This window comes from Myodes glareolus, chromosome 19 (genome assembly GCF_982192425.1).
Source record: "Myodes glareolus chromosome 19, mMyoGla1.1, whole genome shotgun sequence".
Lineage (NCBI taxonomy): Eukaryota > Metazoa > Chordata > Mammalia > Rodentia > Cricetidae > Myodes > Myodes glareolus.
Window position 1 is genome coordinate 44,353,220 of NC_142044.1, and position 21,383 is coordinate 44,374,602.

Here is a 21,383-nt window from a genome sequence, read left to right on the forward strand (position 1 = left end):
GACAAGATCAGTGGATTTCATGAGCGTAAGCCCCTTTGTGTCCTTCTGCTGTGGTGAGATGAGTTCTTTGATCAAAGGGATGCTGTGTGGAATACCACAGCAGTGAACAAAGATTTTGTGAATTTATAGATGTGCTCTGAGTATGGTTTAGGAAGGTAAACCCATAGTCAGAATATGTGTGTATTCCAGTGGGGACAAATTTGTGCCTTTCCATCATGCAAGGGCACAGTATATAATCCACCCATTGCCATGCAAATGATCCCCTCAAGGAATAGTGCCGCACTATGAACTTAGAGTTGGTCTCTGCTATCTTTGGATTAAATATTCAGTTGTAACAGGGCTGGAGAGATGGCTCAGTGGTTAAGAGCATTGACTGCTCTTCCAGAGGTCTTGAGTTCAATTCCTAGCAGTCTATCCATAATAGACTCACAACCATCCATAATGAGATCTGGCATCTTCTTCTGGTGTTCAGGCATACATGGAGGCAGAATGTTGTATACATAATAAATAAGTCTTTAAAAAAATCCAGTAATTAGTCCAGCCTTCAGGCAGAGAAGACCATGTTGAGCCCATCCAAGCACAGCCTCCAAGTCTGCCAGCACAGCCACGTTATAAATGTGTCTATTAAATGAACCCTGGGACACCAGTATGTGCCATTCTGTGACCTCGAGTGTTCAGAACCTCCTTTATAACAGATACTCCTTAGGAAATGCTCACATAGGACACAGAACTTGTCAGCTGATCTACTTATTTTGTCTTTCCCATGTTTGTGAAAACATCCCACAAGTCAATGTGATCTGTGGCTATTTCTGACCACACCTGTCCAGACAAATATGTGGACATCATTTATTGGTTATTTTATTTTATTTTATTTTTTTGTTTTGTTTTTGGGGGACAGGGTTTCTCTGTAGCTTTGGAGCCTGTCCTGGAACTAGATCTTGTAGACCAGGCTGGCCTCAAACTCACAGAGATTCACCTGCCTCTGCCTGCCGAGTGCTGGGATTAAGGGCGTGCGCCACCAATGTCAAGCTGAACACGCATTTTTTACTTTAAGTTCTGGCTACCGGAGGAACTTCTTCCATCCTCTTTTTATTCTTCTTTCCTTCCTCTCTCTTGCTTTCTTCACTCCCTCCTCCCTTCCTCTGTTTTAATTTCTTTTTTTTCTTTGTTTGAAACAGGGTCTTGTGTAACCCAAACTGGCCTTAATTAAACTCTTGTAGCTGAGGATAACTTTGAACTTGGGATCCCACCTAGTGCTGGGATTATAGGGTGTGTCACCACACTCAGTTTTGTGTGGTCCTGAAAACTGAACCTAGGGTTTTATGCATGCTATGCAAGTATTTTTATGCAAGTATTTTACCAACTGAGCCTTCCTGGGTGGGATTTTTGTTCGTGAGCACCATTGCAGTGATTGATTCACTTTTAGCTGGTGCTAATGTATCGTACAGAACCATTACCGGGTCCCTACGAACATCTCTTGAGGCACTAGAGGGAAACGGGAAAGCGCTAGGAGGACCTGATTCTTTTTCCTGGTCCTTGTTTGCTTCCTGCTGCGTCTTGGCTTTAGGGGTGCTATCTTAGATTGCTTCTTCTTCTTCCTTTTTTATTTTTGTCTATCTATCTGTCTATCTATCTATCTATCTATCTATCTATCTATCTATCTATCTATCATCTATCTATCTATTTTTTTTTTTCTTATTGTGCGACCCACTTCAGTGCCAGTAGCCTAAAAGCAAAGGCCAGGCAATGGTTCGGGGCCGCAGGTTGCTCTAGCACGGGACACTGTGACAGGCCCAGGGAAACGGGCCTGCCTTAAATCCAAACCTATGCATGCTTCTTTTTTAAAGATTTTTATTTATTTAGTATACAGTGTTCTGCCTGCATGTTTGCCTGCAGGCCAGAAGAGGGCACCAGATCTCTTTACAGATAGTTGTGAGCCACCTTATGATAACCGGGAATTGAACTCAGGACCTGGAAGAGCAGCCAATGCTCTTAACTGCTGAGCCATCTCTCCTCTCCAACCCTGTTAGACCGCTTCTTCGTTCCAACAGTGGTGAACATTCCAGCAATGGCTATAAATCCACATTGCAGTTTTTCTAACCAATTTATGCTTCTTAAAAGTGCTAGCAGAAACATCTCAATAATTGTATAGCAAAGTAGATTTGGGGCTGAGAGATAGGTTAATAATTGGCCCAGGCACTCAACTTATAATTATCTTTTCTTAGATATAAAGGAGCAAACTCTGAGGAAGGAGAAAGCAGTTAGAACAAAGTAATTTCCAGCCTTGGCTTCACAATAGATTTACTAAGAGACTTCAGCAATGTACTCACATTTTATATTAAGAAAAATGATGGGGGGGTGAGATGGCCCAGAGAGTAAGGACAGGCACTGTCAAAGCCTGATGCCCTGAGTTCAATTCCTAAGACTTACATAATGGAGGAAGAGAACTGACCTCCAAAGGTGGTTGACCTACACACACACACACACACACACCACACCACACAAATGTAATAAAATGTTTTTAAAAAACAAAGCATAGTAATAGGTAAGTATATGTAACTGCACAAGGAAATTTAAATAAAAAATACGTCTATATACATATATATGCTTACCTTTGTTCACATTTAAGAATTGTTAATTCTCTTTTTTTTATATTTATTTATTTATTATGTATACAATATTCTGTCTGTGTGTATGCCTGCAGGCCAGAAGAGGGCACCAGACCCCATTACAGATGGTTGTGAGCCACCATGTGGTTGCTGGGAATTGAACTCAGGACCTTTGGAGGAGCAGGCAATGCTCTTAACCTCTGAGCCATCTCTCCAGCCCCCAAGAATTGTTAATTCTTAATTGTTAATTCTAATTGTGGTGGTGCATATCAATAACCCCAGGGTTTGGGGAGGTAAAGGTAGGAGATCAAGGGTTCAAGATCAAACTTGGTTATAGCATGAGTTCAAGGCTATTCTGGACTACATCAGACCTTGTTTCAAAGCAAACAGTAAATAAATAATAAAGGTACTTGGGTTTTTGTAGAGACTCTGATTGGTCTGGAATGGGACTTGGGTACTAGCGCTTTCTTATTCTTGTTTTGGTGTTGTTGAAGGTTGAACCCAGGACACCACACATGGTAAGCAGGCACTCCTCCATTGTCATGGCCTCGGTTCTGTATCGAAATGTTTTAAAAGCCTAGGTGATCCTGCTGTGCAGCCCGAGTTGGGAACTGCTAATACAGAACAGTGAAGGTTGGCACATGTACTCTAATGAGGGAGATAGCAAAACCGATACCATTTGCAACAAGCTAGTTCCTGTCATGCCCTTAGTTTGAGAAGATGGGCTGTGATAGCGGGATGGTAGGCGTGCGGTTGCCTTCTGGTTTGTAATGCGGTTGTGTCTCTTCAGTTCTTATCCAGCTCACCACCCAGCTAAAGCTGGAGCAGGTCATCCATTGCCTAGTGAGCGAGTGCTACAGAGAGGTGAGTATGGAGCTGTGGGTTCTTGAGACCCTCAGAGTCCTCAGATTCTATCGGAGCTAAGTCGGTCCTTCTTCCACATTCGGTATCCTGAATCCTTCCTCTATGCAGTAGAGCCTCATCTTGCCTGTGGAGTCCTCCCGTAGCCCATGCTTGGTATCTAAGTACAGTGCACATTTCTTTGATGAATTTATCAAGGGAATGGGGATTCTGTGTCTGGATTCGGTATTTCCACTCAGTTTTGAGTTATATACGTGACTTGGTATCAGTATCTGAAGCAAATCTTGTACATGTATGTGCAGTGTGCTTCCTTTGCTATGCTCACAGCCAGTTAAACAAGACCGAGACTGAGGGATAATATCAGAACCACCCTTTTGTTTTTGTTGAAATTTTACCATGTAGCTTTGGCTGGCCTGGAACTTGATGTGTATGTAGTTCATTCTAACTTTGTATTCATGGAGATCTGCCTACCTCTGCTTCCTGAATGTGGGATCAAAGGTACATACCAACTTAGAATTCTAAGCACCCAGCTTAGAATCACTATTTATTTTTCAGAAGGAAGATAAATGTTTACCTTAATCTCATTAAGAGCAATATTTAATTATATATATATATATATATATATATATATATATATATATATATATATGCTTTTTTTGAAACAGGATTTCTCTGTAGCTTTGGAGCCTGTCCTGCACCTAGCTCTTGAAGACCAGGATGGCCTCAAACTCACAGAGCTCCACCTGCCCCTACCTCCCGAGTGCTGGGATTAAAGGCATGCACCACCACCACCGCCCAGCTTAATTTTATATTGTATTTAAATTATATAGTTATTTTGTATGTAATAGATTAAATTTACAATTATATGTAAATATTCATCATGATGCCATTAACACCCGCTGAGCACTTGCTCTGTATTAGGCACTGTGAGGTGATTTGTATGCAATATTTTTTTTCTTTTTCTCTTTTTTTGAGATCATCTACCCATATGTAGTCTAGGCATTGAAGTTTTGAGCCTTTCAAATGTTTGCATTATGCACAACAATACCCAGTTTACATGAAATATCTTTTTAAATTAAAATTAAACTTTAATGTGTATGGGTGTTTTGTCTGCATGCCTATCTGTGCACCACATGCATGCCCCCAGAGACTAAAGGATGGTGTTGGTTCCACTAGAACTGGAGTTGCAGATGATTGTGAGCGGCCATGTGGGTGCTGGGAATCAAACATGAGTCCTTTGAAAGAGCAGCTAGTACGCTTAACCACCGAGGCATCTCTCTAGACCCCCTCCCCATTTTTGAGATAGGATCTTATTAATAGACCAGGCTATCCTTGGTTTCAGAGATCCCACATCTCTGCCTCCTGAGTTTATGGGATTAAAGGCATGAGTTGCCATGCCTGTCGTGTGTGCAGTATCTTACTCAAGCTCATCAACGAATGTAGGAGAGCATTGCTGTTATTGTTTTTCACAACAAAAATCCATGCAGTATCATGTCAGGCTGGAGAAATGACTTAGAGGTTAAAAGGACTGGCTGCTGCTCTTCCAGAGATCCTTAGTTCAACTCCCAGGAACCACATGGTGACTCACAGCCATCTTTTTTTTTAAAAGATATATTTATTTATTATGTATACTGTATTCTTCCTTCATGTATGCCCCTATGCCACAGAGGGCACCAAATCTCATTAAACATGGTTCTGAGCTACCATGTGGTTGCTAGGAACTGAACTCAGGACCTCTGAAAGAGCAGCCAGTACTCCTAACCTCTAAACTGTCTCTCCAGTCCCCCTCACAACCACCTATGATGAGATCTGGTGCCCTTTGTGGCATATGGATATGCATGCAGGTAGAACACTGTATACATAATAAATAAAAGAAAGAAAAGGTTTTTAAAAAGACAGGAAAGGTTACTCTCCCTGTAAAGCAAAAAAACACAGTGCTGGTCACACACAGAGCATTCATCAAAAACAGCATGGCTTTGCAGCCTGTTATACCCAGCTGTAGCTATATAGATTTTAGACTAGCACGGACAATGTGAGATCTCAAAAAACAAAATAGTAAAGGTTCACATCCATCATAAAGTCAGTAAAATAGAAATGATTACTCAAGTCATGTGACATTCATTTATTATGCTGGGACTATAGTTCAGTGGCATAGTGAAGTCCGGTGTTTAATCCTCAGTACTACATTCACAAAAAGTTAATTGAATGTTCAATGACAGTAGCTAAAATATGTACGTTTATACATTTAGAGTCTGTAAATGGAGGCTCTCATTCATTTCTCAGCCACCTGGACACGAATAATCACACAGAAACTATATTAATTACAGCACCATTTGGCCGATGTCTCAGGTGTATTTCTAGCTAGCTCTTAAATCTTAAATTAACCCATTTACATTATATTTTACCACGAGGCTCGTGGTTTGTAACCTTTTGCTTCTTGAGCAGCTATATGACATCTCCTATTTTCTCTGTATATCTCTATTTGGATTTCTCACCTGGCTGTATTCTGTCCCACCATAGACCAAAGCAACTTTATTCATTAACCAATAAAAGCAACACATGTACAGAAGGACATCCCACATCAAGAGTCAGTGTTTTTTGTTTTTGTTTTTTTGAAAGATTTATTTATTTTTTATGTATACTGTGTTCTGCCTGCATGTATGCTTGCAGGCCAGAAGAGGGCACCAGATCTCTTTACAGATGGCTGTGAGTCACCATATGCTAGCTGGGAATTGAACTCAGGACCTCTGGAAGAGCAGCCTGTGCTCTTAACCTCTCAGCCATCTCTCTAGGCCTAGAGTCAATGTTTTATCTTTATGAGATTTCCAGGTTTTATCCTCCAGTTTCTGGTTCTAAAGAAAGAAAACAAAAAACAAAGCAAAACCCAACTTACCTATTTATATATTTTGCATTTTAAAACATTTTATTGTGTGTGTGTGTGTGTGTGTGTGTGTGTGTGTGTGTGTGTGTGTGTGTAGACTGAGCTCAAGCATGCTAGGTAAGTGTTCAATCACCAAGCTACATTCCCAAACCAGAATATGTTAATATTAGTACGGTTTAACAAGTGTGTGCTGAGCCAGGTACTGAGCCTTCGGGAGGAGTCTGAGTTGGTCCTCTCCTCCAGGTGCTCCCAGTTGAATGGAGGAGACAGAGACTTAGCTAAAGTTAATTGTGGTGAGAGACACGCATAACAGGCACTAGTCTGGGTAGCGCAAGGTCATCATCGGAGGTCAGCCATGACTCTGACGCGTCCACTTTCTGCAGCTGTGTTGCATGCCCTCCATGGGAGGCAGCCTGGCCGTCATGACTCTTCTCGGCAAGCTGGTGGATGCCGTTTCTGGTTTGGCGGATGAGCTTGTAATGGAACATGGTGAGTTTCCTATGGAGAGGGTGGCTCCTACCCTTTACCTGCTTTGATCACATTGTCACTTCAGTGTCCTGTTAACTGTGTGCTCATACTTGGGAAGGCATTACTTTTCTTATTGTTTTTGTTTGCTTACTTGTTTTTTTTTTTATTTTTTTATCTGCAGAATGTGCTCCATATTGGTCAGTTTGAAAACAAAACAAAAAAACAGTTTCTGAGTTTCTTGACCCTGGTCTTGGGCTTTTTTTGTTTGTTTGTTTGTTTGTTTGTTTGTTTGTTTTTGAGGCAGGGTCTCACCACATAGTCCCAGCCTGGCCATCTGGCCTTAAACTCACAGTTTCCCCTCAGTCTAGGGAGTACTGGAATTAGAGGTGTGCACTACAAATGAATTAAGGGCTTATCATGACCTTCCTTTTGGGTGACAAAATAAATTAGTTCTGGGACATAGAAGCACCTTTACATCTTCTTTACTTAGTGTGTTTGTGAGGGTGCACAAGTGTGTGCAGGGATGTACGTGCCGCAGAGTTTGTGGAATGCAGAGAACAACTCTTGGGAGTCATTTTCTTCTGCCAGCTCTGTGGGCTCTGGAGATCAGGCTCAGGTTGTCAGGTTCCCAGGCAAACCCTCCACCCTCTCCTCACAGACCCAGAAGCACTTTAGACAAAGATCAGTGGCAAATCGTACCTCCCAGAGGGCGTCCTTTAAGGTCTGACTTTCTCTTTTGGTTGTGCATTTAGAAAGCGATCTTTCCTTCCTTCCTTTCTTCCTTCCTTCCTTCCTTCCTTCCTTCCTTCCTTCCTTCCTTCCTTCCTTCCTTCCTTCCTTCCTTCCTTTCTTTCTCCCCTCCCCTCCCCTCCCCTCCCCTCCCCTCCCCTCCCCTCCCCTCCCCTCCCTCCCTCCCTCCCTCCCTCCCTCCCTCCCTCCCTCCCTCCCTCCCTCCCCTCCTTCTCCTCCTCCTCCTCCTCCTCTTTCTTCTTCTTTTTTTGTAGGGAAATCACTATTACCTCACTGAAGGCCCAAAGAGAGTGTCACATCCCCCGGAGCTGGAGTTATACGGTTGTGCAAGCCCCTTGATATGGGTGCTGGGGCCTGAACTCAGGTCCTCCGTAAGAGCCACAAGTGCTCTTTAACTCTGAGCCGTTTCTCCAGCCTCTAGTTTGGAGTATATGTTAACTGATGTAAGAGTCCTTGTTTGTGGCTGGAGAGATGGCTGACCGACTAAGGCTGAAGTTCCGTTCCCAGTGCCCACATCGGGTGGCACACAGCCGCCGGTAGCTCTTGATTTGACACCCTCTTCTGCCTTCCTTGGGCACCTCCCTCTGCGTTCACATGCTCAAACCCACCTGCAGACACGACATTAAAAACAAAACTTAAAAGATTGCTTCTACTTTTCTGGATAGGCATGTTGGTGGAGCATCTGCTGAGGGGCTTGGTTTACCCCAATGAGGCAGTGCAGGCCTCCGTCTGCTACCTCTATGGGAAGCTCTACTCCTCACCGACGGCAGCTGAGATGCTTGCAGGCCATTTCCGAGAGAAGCTGTGTCCCCTGTTCCTTTCCACCCTGGACAATGCCCAGACAAAGGACCTACAGTTCAACTGTCTGGGTAAGACGATGTTGACGGGTAAAGGAAGAAGCTCTCGAATTTGAGGACTTACGATATTGGCTGTAGCAGGTGGAGCGGAGGTTTGTTGCATTGGAGAGGGCAGAAGGCAGGTCTGGGAGAGAAGGTTCATAGAGTGAGTGAGAGATGCCTACATTTGGTGTGGCGCTTTAAGAATGTTGTCTTTGGGAGAAAAGGATGAAGGGAAATAGAGGGTGTTTTGCTTTGAGTCTTTGCTGCCTGAACTTGCTGTCACGGGTTAATTGTCATACCACACAGTTTTCATCTCCTGGACAGTCCTCTCCTAGTCAGAAAAATCCTCCAGGGTAAAGGTCAGGTTTTCCTGCTTGTTATATAGGCGGCTTCTTCCTCTTCCTCTTCCTATTCTTCCTCCTCCTCCATTTGAGATTGGTCTCAGTATATAGCCTAGGCTGGCCTTCACCCTTGTCTTCCAGACTTGTGGCACCACTCCTGGCTGTTTGAAGATTTCAGGAACCTTGGTTTAGCCTTCAGGTCTCTTGTCCTGCTCTTTACGTGGATGCACATGAGCAGGTGGATGCTCCTGAGCAGTGAGCTGTGTAGTTTGCTGTATTTGTTGGTACCAGTGATTGTACTCTAGCCCGGCTCCAGTTTTCAGTTTTCAGACAGTGTGGATTGACGCTGTCACAGGGGACTGAGTGTGGGCTGCTTTCGGAGCAGGAGCCAGAGGGAAAAGCATCATCTATGTGACCACAGTTTCTTTTCATAGTCTAAGCCAAGAGCTTTCAGGAACAGCCCAGCCACTCAGTGTTAATTCTGAGCCAGGCTGTGTGCTGGACTCTTGGATCACAAAGATGGTCAGACCCAGCTCCTATCCTGTAGGGACTCACAGGCCATGTGCAGGACAGACATGGACGGCTAGAGTACAATGTGGCATCCTGACATAGAGGGTGCAAAGAGGGTGAGGAGGGAAGAGGACAGGAGAGACTTCCTGTCAGAAAAGATGCTTAGAATGAGCCTGTGGAAGTAATGTGGGCAAAAGCACCAGGCATGAAGCAGCCTGATGGGTAGCCTGTGACAAGACAGTGTTGGAATCAGAGAAGATGAGCGTTCAGAGGGGCATTAAGTTGAAATCCTGGTTGGTCCCAGAGCTGGCCTAGGGAAAGAAGAGGGAAATCTCAGCTGGTGGTACATTTTAAATCCTATCTCTTCTCTGGAGCCTTTCTCTCCAAATAGGTATGCAGTTATATTCTTTTTTTTTAAAGTTTTTTTTTTAGATGTATTTATTTTTATTTTATGTGTATGAGTGTTTTGCTTCTCTGTATGTCCAAGTGCCACATGCACAAAGAGCCTGCAGAGACCAGAAGTGGGAATCAGATCCCCTTGAACTGGAGTTCCAGATGGTTCCTGTAGGCAGTGCCACCCCTGAGTAGGCGGACCTGGGCTGTATGAGAAGGCAAACTGAGCGAACCCTGCAAAGCAAGCCAGGAAGCAGCATTCCTACATGGTTCCTAACTGGGCCTGCTTGAGTTCCTGCCCTGCCTTCCCTCAGTGGTGGACTCTGAGGTAGAAGTAGAAGACAAATAAACCCTTTGCTCCCTGAGTTGCTTTTGTTCAGAATTTTATCATGGCAACCGGAAGCTAGGCCAGGCCACAGCTGAATCCCTAGACTCATAGGCCTTAGGTTCTCCTCAGGTGTTTGTGGGGGAAAGCTGGGTCACAGACAGCAAACTGATGCCTAAGTCTTCTAACCCAATTTCATATCTACAGAGACCTGAAGAAGTCTCTCGGGCTGTCTGAGGGGCCATCTTGGGAGGACGCTGATGCCCTTCTGACCTCACTCCACCCCTCTGCACCCTAGGTTTGCTAAGTCAGCTGCTGAAGTATGATCTCTTTGTGTCCGTGATCATGAGCAAGTCTGTGCTGGTAGAGAGTGCTGAGAGTGTTGAGCGGCCATCAAGAGAGACCTCGCTGCCTTTGGTGCTCAAAAAGGTAGTGGTGGGCCAGGGGTCGGAGCTCTGTTGTAGAGCATGTGCTTAGCATGTGGTCAGGATCAGGCATGCAAGATTATCTGGGTCACATGGGATCCTGCCTCAAAACAACAGCGGTAGCAGTAATAACAACAACAAAATCCTTAAAGAACAAAGCAAAACCAAAATAACCTTTCTCAAAACAACCAAGTTTTGATGAGACAGTTTAGTTGTGGTAGGACCTCAAATTTACCATTGTTTGACCTGAATTCCTACCTTGACTTTGCCTCTTCTTGATGATCTGCATAGAGGACTCATTGGCGTGGGTGTTTATTATATGACAATGACTTCTTTTTTGTTGTTTTATTTATTATGTATATGGTGTTCTGTCTGCATGTGGGCCTGCAGGCCAGAAGAGGGCGCCAGATTTCATTTTGGTTGGCTGTGAGTTGCCATGTGGTTGCTGGGAATTGAACTCAGGACCTCTGGAAGAGTAGCCAGTGCTCTTAACAGCTGAGCCATCTCTCCAGCCCCCTGGCAATGACTTCTTACACCGAAAGGCTACAAAACAAAGTTAAAAAGGAAAAAGGCACATGCAGTAAGGTCCAAGGGAAACCGGACAGAGGGTCCCAAAATCCTCTCACAGGATGCTGTAGCTCCTCCAACAGTTCGCTGTGAAAATCGATGGGAAATGTTGCCTACTGAGGGAGGTTTTTGTGTCCTGGAGTTTTGCCTGGAGCAGGGTGGTCACGAAGGTACTCTTTGCCTCCCACAGCCTAGGTTTCTGGGCTCCCAGAAGGACAGCAGCTTCTCTCAGACGCATTGTTTATTCGCATAGCTGCCTTCATTGGGTCCCCACAACCCCCAAATTCCGAATCCAGCCAAAGTTCAGTTTAGTAAACACTTCTCGCCAAGAGCAATAGCTTCAGATTAGTTACGTGAACTCTTTTTGACACACTCAGAACAGCAAAGATCACAGTGGCGGACTCTGGTTGTGGCTGTCACGTGACTATAGCGAGTGCCCGAGCCGGATAAGAGTTTTCGCTAATGAATCCCCGTTTATGAGTTGGTGCTCCTTTTAGAACCGGGTGCCACTGGTGGACTTCACGTTGAGTCCTTCACTCTGTTCTCCCCTGTGTCAGGCAGAGACTCATTTCCATAGTCTATGATTGTTCTCCTTCTGCCTGGTACCACGACGTGGAAGCGAGGATGATTTGGGCTCCTGCCCTAAGACGCTTAGGTTGGGCCCTCTGGTCTCATTGGTGATGTGACTGGGGCGCTTTTCGCTATCTGTTTCTCCAGTTTCTCCTCTCCAGAGACGAGATCCTGCAGGTGGCCAGCTCCCACTGTATAACTGCAGTGCTGGTCCACTCCCCTGCAAAGCACGCCGCTGCCTTCATTCATGCTGACATCCCAGGTATGGGAAGCTGCTGATCTTCCTCTCTGGGGACTCGAGGATTCTGACTAGAGCTGGGAGGCTGTAGCCGCGGCAGCGGTTTGTCAGAAGATCTCTGATAACTCACCCCGGAGGGACCGGGCAGGGCTAAGGTCAATTGCGCACCAGGCAGGCTTCCTCAGTAACAGTTTGTTACTGAGACTTGTCATTCATTTGACCTTCAGGGGGTGGCAGAAGGACCTGAGACAGGAAGGCAGATGTCTGTTGAGGAGCTTTGAGGAGCCGGGAAATAAGCCTTGTGGTTATTGCAGATGTCAAATGTAGTGGTGCCCATCTTGGTTGTTTTACTTTCTGTGGTCAGGGTTTCAAACAAGGACCTTGTTCATGCTAAGTGGGTACTCGATGTCACCGATGGGCGTTCCAGCCCATCTTTATTTTATGGTTTAGGAAACTAATTTTTTCCTAGAAAAGACACAAACTTACATATATGGAGACCATTACGTAGTACTCACCAGACCCATGTGAATATATACACCTTTCTGGGTAGAGGAGGTGGAAGAATGTGGAATGTACACAATTAGGAAGGGCTGTAAATGATAACGGGGGAGAATTAAGGTTCAGAGAAGGGAGACGATATCCCAAGCCAGCCAGAGCGGTCGCTGGCAGAGATGCGACGTGCAGCTGAGACTGATTATCAAAGCTCGCTGTTTCTAAATTGTGCTGATACCCATCTGCCCTGCCCGAGGGTGTGAAGACCCGACGTTCCCATCTCTACCAAGCAGAAATGGCTTTCACTGTTACTGTGGCTTTTTCGGGTCCTCCGTTTCTCCATCTGTTAAAAAAGAAATACCTTCATGACCCTGAGAGCACTTTGAAGGTTTATCTGTGAGTTGGCAGTTTCTGATGGAGAAGGGTGTGTGGACGGACAGAAGGAGAGAGGGGGGATGTGTTGGCTAAAGGACCCTGACCTCCATCTGTCGTCCGTTGTTCTCTCCGTCCCTGGCCAGAGTTCCTCTTCGAGCATCTTTCGGCTTCCAGCGAAGTGCTCGTCTGGTCCAGCTGCAATTGCTTGATCCTCCTGGCAGAAGAACCGCTCTTCTTCTCCAAGTGCCACACAGTGTATGGTTGGTAATGGGGGCCCCGTGCCGACTCCAGGGTCACGGGCAGTGGTTGGGTCGCAGCCGCAGAGGCTGTGGAGGGGCTGGCATCCACTTTAGGGGTGCAGCGCAGACTCAATCCATGTGTAAACGTATCCAGGTGTTTCTGTAGAGACTCTTCATCAGGAAGGGGCATTCTTATTACCCGCTCAGTGAATTCTAGCTTCACACCAAACACAATTTCAAACAGTTAGATTCAGCCTTGGATTCATTCCTCTGTATGACCTAGATATTTGTCCGTCTAGTTAGTCTCAGGATTTTCCAGTTCGTCCTTTCAGGGTCGTTTGAAACTGTTCTTTGCTCTTCCATATTAATGATCCTATTTGGGATTTATAAAAACATATCCAGATTTTTAGACTCAAAATAGTCTTTTTCTTTTATTTTTTGGATTCTCTGTGTAGTCCTGACTGTCCTGGAACTCTCTGTGAGCCAGACTGGCTGTGAACTCACAGAGATCCTCCTGCCCCTACCTACCGAGTTGCTAGGATTAAAGGCATGTGCCACCATTGCCCAGCTCTGTGTTGGATTTTTAAGGAAGGTTTTTTGGTGTGGATCCCTACTAGGGAGTTGACCAGTGTCCTGTCTGCTGAGTGTGTGTGACTTTTTCTCTGAGTCCCAATGCCTCCATCTGGAGAGGAGGGGCTGGTGAGATGACTCCTTCCAACTTTGGGAGCCAGGGCCAGCCATGCTCATCAACAGGACATGCTTATTGCTAGGACTCAGGTTGTTACCTACTAGCCTGGGCAGCTACATTGCTGACCTGTTGGTTAAATAGGGTCCACCAGTCACTCGGCCCTTTGACAACACCCTCCCTGTCTCCTCTGCTCAGTGAGTCCAGTTGGGGCAGGACACAATGGGGCTGGCTTGGGAGGGAGAGAAGGGGCCCTTGGTGGAGCTGGGCGAAAGATTCCGAGCTGGAGAGATGCTCAGTAGTTAACAAGACCCACGGACAGCTCACAGCCACTTGTGGAGGAGCAGAGGAGGAAGGGGAAAGAGGTGACTTAATCAGTAGGGGCCACTGACTCCCTCCTGTGCTTGAGTCTGTGTGGATATAGGGGGATAGAATGAGACAGACATGGCCTTGAAAACCGCACATCTTATCCCCACCCCACCCATCCCCGGCGTGATGGAGCCCAGGCCTTTAGCACGGTCGGCAAACACTGTCTCTGGGAGGTACCTGTAGTCCCGGTCTTAGGGATCAGTTCAGCCGTGTCAGGGTCCTGTATACAGCCTGTAGGTTCTGTTTAGGGTATGCCACCTCTCCTGGGTGGTTCATGGAAGAACCACAGAGCACTGACCCCGTGTCTGTGGTCTGTTATCCTGAGGCAGGGATTGAGGCAGTGGTCAGGAGCCTCCAGGGAAGCCTGCAGATGACCAACACAGAGCTGCACAAGCAGGGCCTGCTGCTCTTCGCTGAAATTCTGACTCGGTAAGCAAAGGTGTCAGGTAGGACTGGTGACGGAGAGGTGAGCATCAATTCCTGGTGGGGCCAGGGATGAATCAGTCACTCGCTCCTCATCTACCGTTTCACAGGCAACCAGAAGAGATCAGGCTGTTCACAAGCTCAGCCATGTGCAGAGATGCCAGCCGTGCCCTCCAGGAGGCGGTGAGCAGTCCGGTGGTAGATGTGGCCGCTGAAGCACTGAGGGCCATTTCGGCTTTTCTGAGGTGAGAGGCTGAGGCAGGCTGAACTGAACATGCCTGAGGGTCTGTGGAGGCCAGGCTGCTTCCGGGATGCTTTCTTGTACCACGGTCATTATTATCATTTGTTGTTATTGGATCTCATAGTGTAGCCCAGGCTGGCCTAGAACTCACTATGTACCCCAGGTTGGCTTCAAACAGTAATTTTTCTGTCTCTACTTTCCAAGTGCTAGGATTAGCATGAGCCCCACACCTGATTTCCTATAGTTCCTTCCTCCTTTTCTGAGACAGGGTTTCTCTACATATCCCTGGCTGTCCTGGAAATCACATTGTAGACCAAGCTGGCCTCGAACTCACAGAGATTCTCTTGCCTCTGCCTCCTGAGCGCTAGGATTAAAGGTTTTGCCGCCACACCCGGCTTCCGTTTGTTTCTTTTTGAGGAAAGCTCTGGTATAGTCCAGGCTGGCCTCAAAGTTGCCACATGGCAGATGGTGACCTTGGATTTCTTTGCATCCTGCCTCAGCCTTCTGAGTACTGGGATGTACTTAGACAAACATGTACCCCCTCAATCAGCTAAATATGGTTTTTGAAGGAATATCTGTTGGTTCTCATTCTCTCAACAGCCCACACATTCCCCCACCAAGCCCTCTCTTCTTCTTTTCAAGGTCGGTCAGCTGTAACTTTATTTTGACATTGTAAAGGTTGTTAACATTTATAGTTCCTTCCTTCCTTATATTTAAAATCTTTGTGATTTAACTCCAGGGTGGTTCTAAAAATTGAAGCAAAAAAAAATAACATTTACATTACAATAACTTGATTTCTCTCTCTCCTTCCTTTTGTGGTTCCCTGGATTTGAATCTCTAAATCTGGAGCACGAATCCCAGGGTGGATGAGATGAGTAAGCCCCCACGGTGCCAGAGCACAGCTAGAGTAAAAGCGATGGCAGTCAGGCTCCCGTGCACAGGAGGGCTGTGCTTGGAAGAGGCAGGAAGCAGCTCTCAAGCAGGTGGTGGTATTTGAGCCGTGCCTGGAGGGCTGAGGGAATGCAGGTTGTGGAAAGACAGGGTGGGCGGAAAGGCAAGGGGGAGCGTTCCCGAGGCGCAGCAGTTGCTCAGTTAGCAGGTTACAAGAAGCGGGCAGTACCAGCAAAGCTGTTTGGTCAGAGCTGGGGAGCGTTGGGGAGGAAGGTGAGTGAGTCATTAATGTTTGCAGGCTGCTGAGGGGTTGACTTTATCCCCCAAAACGCTGGCTGAGGTGGTCGCACTGAGATGGAGTGGTTCGGCTCCGGGAGACAAACTAGGGGAAAGAAGAAAGTGAGCTGCTGAAACACAGACAGAGAGAGCAAGCACCAAATATAAGGGACCTGCGGCTTGAGGGACTGTAGGGAAAAGTTAGAGGGCCAGCGTTCACACGGTGGTGCAGCCCTGCAATCCCAGGACTTGGGAGGGTTGCTTGAGGATAGTGGAAACCCATCTGCGTGGGCTGGCAAGATGGCTCCATGGGTGAAAGCCCTTGCAGGATAAGCCGATGGCCTGAGTTCTGTCCCCCGAAAACCATGTCAGAAGGAGGAAGCTCACTCCTGAAAGTTGCCCTCTGACCTCCACACGTACACTCTGACGTTCCTGCTCACATGTATATCACGCACAACAATCAATAATTGTTTGTTTGTTTATTTATTTATTTATTTTGTACACAACATTCTGCCTCCATGTATGCCTGCACGCCAGAGGAGGGTGCCAGATCTCATTACAGATGGTTGTCAGCCACCATGTGGTTGCTGGGAATCGAACTCAGGACCTCTAGAAGAGCAACCAGTGCTCTTAACCACTGAGCCATCTCTCCAGCCCCAATCAATAATTGTTAAAGAAATGGTCTGTGCAACATACGAAGACCCTGTCTCAAAAAACTAAACAAAGGCCAGGTGGTAGTGGTGCCTGCCCACTTTTAATCCCAGCACTTGGGAAGTGGATCTCTGAGTTCAAAACCAGCCTGTCTACAGAGTGAGTTCCAGAACAGCCAGGGCTATACAGAGAAACCCTGTTTCCAAAAACAAAAAGCAAAAAAACCTGAAACCCAAAACAAAACAGCAACAACAAAAAGCCAAAAATCAATCAAAGAAGAAAACAAAGGGTTTCCAGAAGGAGGAAGGAGAAGCCAAGCCTAAACTATGTGCAGTTAGCTGAGAACTTACTAGAAGGCCAAATTGCTCACTCAGTGTCAAAGGACCCAGGAATGAGAGATGATAGTGTTCCCTAGTTACTACACTCAGTTTAATAGAGTCCTTCCAATGGCCTGTCTACGTAGACCTGTGAGTATGTCTTCAGACATAGCGCTTTTGTGGATATTGTCAAGTTAAGATAAAGTCATATAGCAGGGGTTGCAAATTCAATGACTATTGTCTAAGCTACAGTGATGGCATTTACCTGTAATCCTAGCACTGGGTGGTGGAGATAGGAGGATCAGGAGTTCAAGACCTTCTTCAGGTACATAGGGAGCATTTGAAGTTAGCCCCAGCCACTTGAGACACCATCTCAAAACAAAAAACAAGGGCTGGAGAGATGGCTCAGTGGTTAAGAGCATTGCCTGTTCTTCCAAAGGTCCTGAGTTCAATTCCCAGCAACCACATGGTGGCTCACAACCATCTGTAATGAGGTCTGGTGCCCTCTTCTGGCCTTCAGGCATACATGTAAACAGAATATTGTATACATAATAAATAAATAAATATTTAAAAAAACAAAAAACAAAACACAAAAACACAATCCAGACATGATGGTGTGATACCTATAATCTCAGTGCTTGGGAGGCTGAGACAAGAGAATTTCTGAGAGTTTTGGGTTAGCCTGGGCTACATAGTGAATTCTGAGCCAGTAAACTAAAAGTGAGACCCTGTTTCAAAAAGGTTGGGGTAGAGGATTGGGGTTGGAGAGATAGCTCGGTGGTTAAGAGCACTGGCTGCTCTTCCAGAGGACCTGGGTTCAGTTCCAAGTACCCACATGACAATCACACTGCCTGTAACTGCAGTTCCCGGGGATCTGATGCCCTCTCTTGGCCCCCAGTGTTACCAGCCACCACATGTTGTGCACATAAATACACATGTGCACATAAATACAAATGCAACCAAACATTTTATGTATAAAAATAAATGAAACTTTAAAAGGGATGATTTAGATACATGGTAACGTGGAAAAGAGGAGGGGAAGATACCATTGTGAAGACGGGCAGAATTAGGACAATGTCAAGGAATGCAGAGATTGCTGGCAACCACCAACAAGCTAAGACAAGGAAAGATACTTCCCAAGATGCTTTAGATTTGCAGGTCAGTCCCGTCTTCCAACATTATGACAAGACATTGTTGTCTACAGAATTCACACTCAAGAACTACGCAATTGAACCGGGCATGTATCTTTAATCCCAGCGCTCAGGAGGCAGAGGCAGGCAGATCTGTCAGTTGGAGGCCAGCCTGGTTCAACGCAATGAGTTCCAGAACAGCCTGGGTTACACAGGGAAACCTTGTCTCAAAAATAAAAATAAAAAGCAAAACAAAACAAAACAAAAACCAGAAACCAAAATTAAAAAATACACAAAAAACCCTACACAATTGAATTATAAAAATTATCTCATAATATCCTAAGTAAGTTCAATGTCAGCTTGCCAGACATTCGGGTTAGAATCACCCGAACAGGAGACCTCTCCTGAAGAGCTGTCCTGACGGCCTCGACTCATGTGGGTAGGAAGACCCACACTCAGGATGGCACCTTCCTTCTTGGGGTGGCCCAGACTTTTAAAAGAAAGAGGTGTGTCAGAAAGAAGGCCATTTCCGTTTTTGTTCCCTGGCCTTCCCTCTTGCCACCTTCGTTGACTGGCCTAGTGTGATCCTCAGCATCAGTCTGTGAGGTTCCCTGCTGCTAAGCTTCCCTCTATGGGCCAGGCCGGTGAGTACAGAGGGTGAAGATGCACAGAAAGCTATGCATCTGCTCTGGGCCTCCCAATGCCTCAAACCCTGGGGTGTGGATTTTAGGGCTCTCTTATCTCTCCGAGCTTATTCTTGTCTCCCTGGTTGTAGGAAGGACCATCAAAGCTCTCTACCTGTGCAGTACAGAGCCCTTCGGGCCTTGCTTGAAGCCATGCTGAGTCGATGCATGGAGTTTTCCCACACCCCGCTGAACAGGAGGCCCCTGGTGAGTGAAGTGCAAGCCCCTGCTCTAATGTCTGTCCGTCATTTTATTCTCTGCCACGGGACTGGAAGCATGCATCATCTTGCCTATCTTATTTATTAGATCCTTTTTTGGAATACTAGGAATTGAACCTAGGCATGCTAGGCTAGCACTTTACCACTGAGCTATCTCTCCAGCTCTCCAACTTGTCTTTAGAAAAGTAATTTGGACATCACCTTATCTCCCGTGCCAATTTACAGGTGTAAGGATAACTATCTCCATTCTGATTGATGAAGAAACTGAGCCCCAGGGGTTAAAGACTTTTCTCTAAAGACCAAAATTTCACTGGACAGTGATGGTGGCTTCTGCCTTTAATCCCAGCACTCACTTGGCAGACAGAGAGGTGGATCTCTGTGAGTTTGAGGCCAGTCTGGTCTATAGAGTGAGTTCCTGAACAGGTTCCAAAGCTACAGAGAAATTTTTTTTCTCGGAAAAAAAAAAGATCCAAGGTACTTTAGCAAGCAAGGCTCATACCTATAATCCTTATATTCAAGAGACTGAGGTAGGAGGATTGAAGAGTTTGAAGCTGGCCTCGGCTACATAATGTCCCAAAATAATTTAGCTACTATTTAAATGGGGTTAATTACATTTTTCCTTGTTTTGTTTCTGTTTTTCTTGCTTACTTTTGTGCTTCTGGGAATCAGTAAAAGGCAAGTACTCCACATTAAGCCACATTCCTAACCCTACCTTGTAGGTATGGCAAACATTCTCACATTATGTAATACTGGATGCTTTAGGATCTTAGAAAGAATCTGACTGATGGGTACTATGTTGTAATCATTGGCTGTTTTTGTTTTTGTTTTTCGAGCCCTGTCTGGCTTTCCTGAAACTAGTTCTGTAGCCCAGGCTGGCCTCGAACTCACAGAGGTCCACCTGCTTCTGCCTCCCAAGTGCTAGGATTAAAGGCATGCACCACCACCGCCCGGCTAATTATTGGCTTTTAATGGTTCATAGACTTATGATATCAGAAAGATGCTCTCAGTATGAGTGTTCTGTTTTTCAGGGTTGTATTCTCAGACTGCTGGAGTGAGGTCTTTCTTGTGCTATGGAGCAACAATATGGATGTTACAACTACTCGGCTATTGTTCACCAGCTGTGATAGCTTCCTTTGTGTTTGTAATAGACCAAGAGCCATTCCTGAGGTGCTAGGCACATGGGGTTAAAGTTATTGCCGCTATTATTTTTAAGGGAGTTACTCAGATTTGTGAAGATATTAACACGATCCCTTGGAAAGTTAGGTGTATGTCCAGGGCAGGCTGCAGCGAGGGAAGGCCTAGGCTGGCACATGGGAGTGGGTGTGTGACTCATAATCTCCTCTCCCTCCTCACCCCAGGGTCATGCTTGCAGTAGAAACTCAGAGAAGGCCACTCTTCGAATGGGGAAATTCCTCCTGAGCACTCTGGAGGGGTTTAGGAATGCCTGCAGGTAAGCCGCCTGTGCATCCAGAGGCTGGAGAGTAGGGTCTGGCGAGTCCTAGGCAAAGGACGGAATAGTGCTTGGCCTCTGCCGCTCTCCCAATTGTGAAAGAACTTTGAGTGGGGTTGGGGTATGTGGAGGAAGTTTGAGAATGGGTAGCTTGGGGTAGGACAGATTCCTACCAAAGCATCCTGGTGATGCTTTTGCTACTGTACCATGAGTTTGTTTTAAAAACATCTTTTAAGTTTTATTTATTTTTATTTTATGTGTGTAGGTGTTTTGCTTGAATGTATGTATGTGTACCATGTACACACATTACTCATGAAAGCTAAGAGAGGGTATCAAACCAGGTAGTGGTGATGAAAGCCTTTAGTCTCAGTATTTGGGAGGCAGAGGCAGGTAGATCTTTGAGTTTGACATCAGCCTCATCTACAGGGTTAGTTCCAGGACAGCCAGGGCTACACAGGTAAACCCTGTCTCGAAAAACCAGAGAAAGAAGGAGGGAGAGAGAGAGAGAGGGAGAGAGAGAGAAGCAGATCCTCTGGAACTGGAGTTACAGATGGTTGTCAGCCACCATGTGGGTGCTGGGAATTGAACCTGGGTCCTCTGGAAGAGTAGCCAGTGCTTTTAACCCCTTGAGCCATCTCTCCAGCCCCCATGAAGTTATGTCTTATTCACTTTTGTTTTGTTCCTCCTTGAAACTAGCCTGATATCACCCATCACTCTTCTCTGAACACATTTCACAAAAACAGATGTTTGTCACATCTGTATGCCAGACCTGGAGATAGAAAGATAAATCAAAGTGACTCCTGCCCCCAGGGAGCTGACAGTCTCTGCAGGAAGACACTTTTGGATATATATGCAAATTCTCTAAGTTGTATAGCATCCAAGGAAGATGTTATAGGCAGGGAGAGGAGCATCAGCAGATAACATGAGATGGTCAGGGGGTACACATGGGTATGGAAGAGCCGTATGTAATGGGGCAGCAGAGACTTGGAGGGCTAATTAAAGCCCTGAACTTCTCGTTGAGGACTCTTAAAATTGCCCCCACCTAAAGGTGGGAATACTTTCACTGAATTCTGAGTTCAGTCTAAGAGGGTACATTCTCTCTCTCTTTTTTTAAAGATTTATTTATTTATTATGTATTTAGTGTTCTGTCTGCATGTATGCCTACA

At 45.8% G+C, this 21,383-nt stretch overlaps 1 protein-coding gene and 1 non-coding gene across 2 annotated transcripts in view; one reads left to right on the forward strand and one right to left on the reverse strand.

Annotated features, from left to right (window-relative positions):
* The window catches only part of Mei1 (meiotic double-stranded break formation protein 1), a 73,864-nt gene that overhangs the window by 14,826 nt on the left and 37,655 nt on the right, over nucleotides 1–21,383 (forward strand). The window contains exons 6-15 of the mRNA XM_087898692.1: nucleotides 3,400–3,473; nucleotides 6,735–6,840; nucleotides 8,235–8,438; nucleotides 10,276–10,406; nucleotides 11,687–11,801; nucleotides 12,788–12,904; nucleotides 14,267–14,366; nucleotides 14,471–14,605; nucleotides 18,642–18,756; nucleotides 20,126–20,217. Coding sequence (XP_087754818.1) covers nucleotides 3,400–3,473; nucleotides 6,735–6,840; nucleotides 8,235–8,438; nucleotides 10,276–10,406; nucleotides 11,687–11,801; nucleotides 12,788–12,904; nucleotides 14,267–14,366; nucleotides 14,471–14,605; nucleotides 18,642–18,756; nucleotides 20,126–20,217 — 1,189 coding nt within the window. The remainder of the gene's footprint in view (nucleotides 1–3,399; nucleotides 3,474–6,734; nucleotides 6,841–8,234; nucleotides 8,439–10,275; nucleotides 10,407–11,686; nucleotides 11,802–12,787; nucleotides 12,905–14,266; nucleotides 14,367–14,470; nucleotides 14,606–18,641; nucleotides 18,757–20,125; nucleotides 20,218–21,383) is intronic.
* On the reverse strand, nucleotides 1,697–1,830 carry LOC125407515 (small nucleolar RNA SNORA42/SNORA80 family). The gene has a single exon (XR_007234239.1). It is a non-coding gene; the product is annotated as a small nucleolar RNA SNORA42/SNORA80 family (small nucleolar RNA).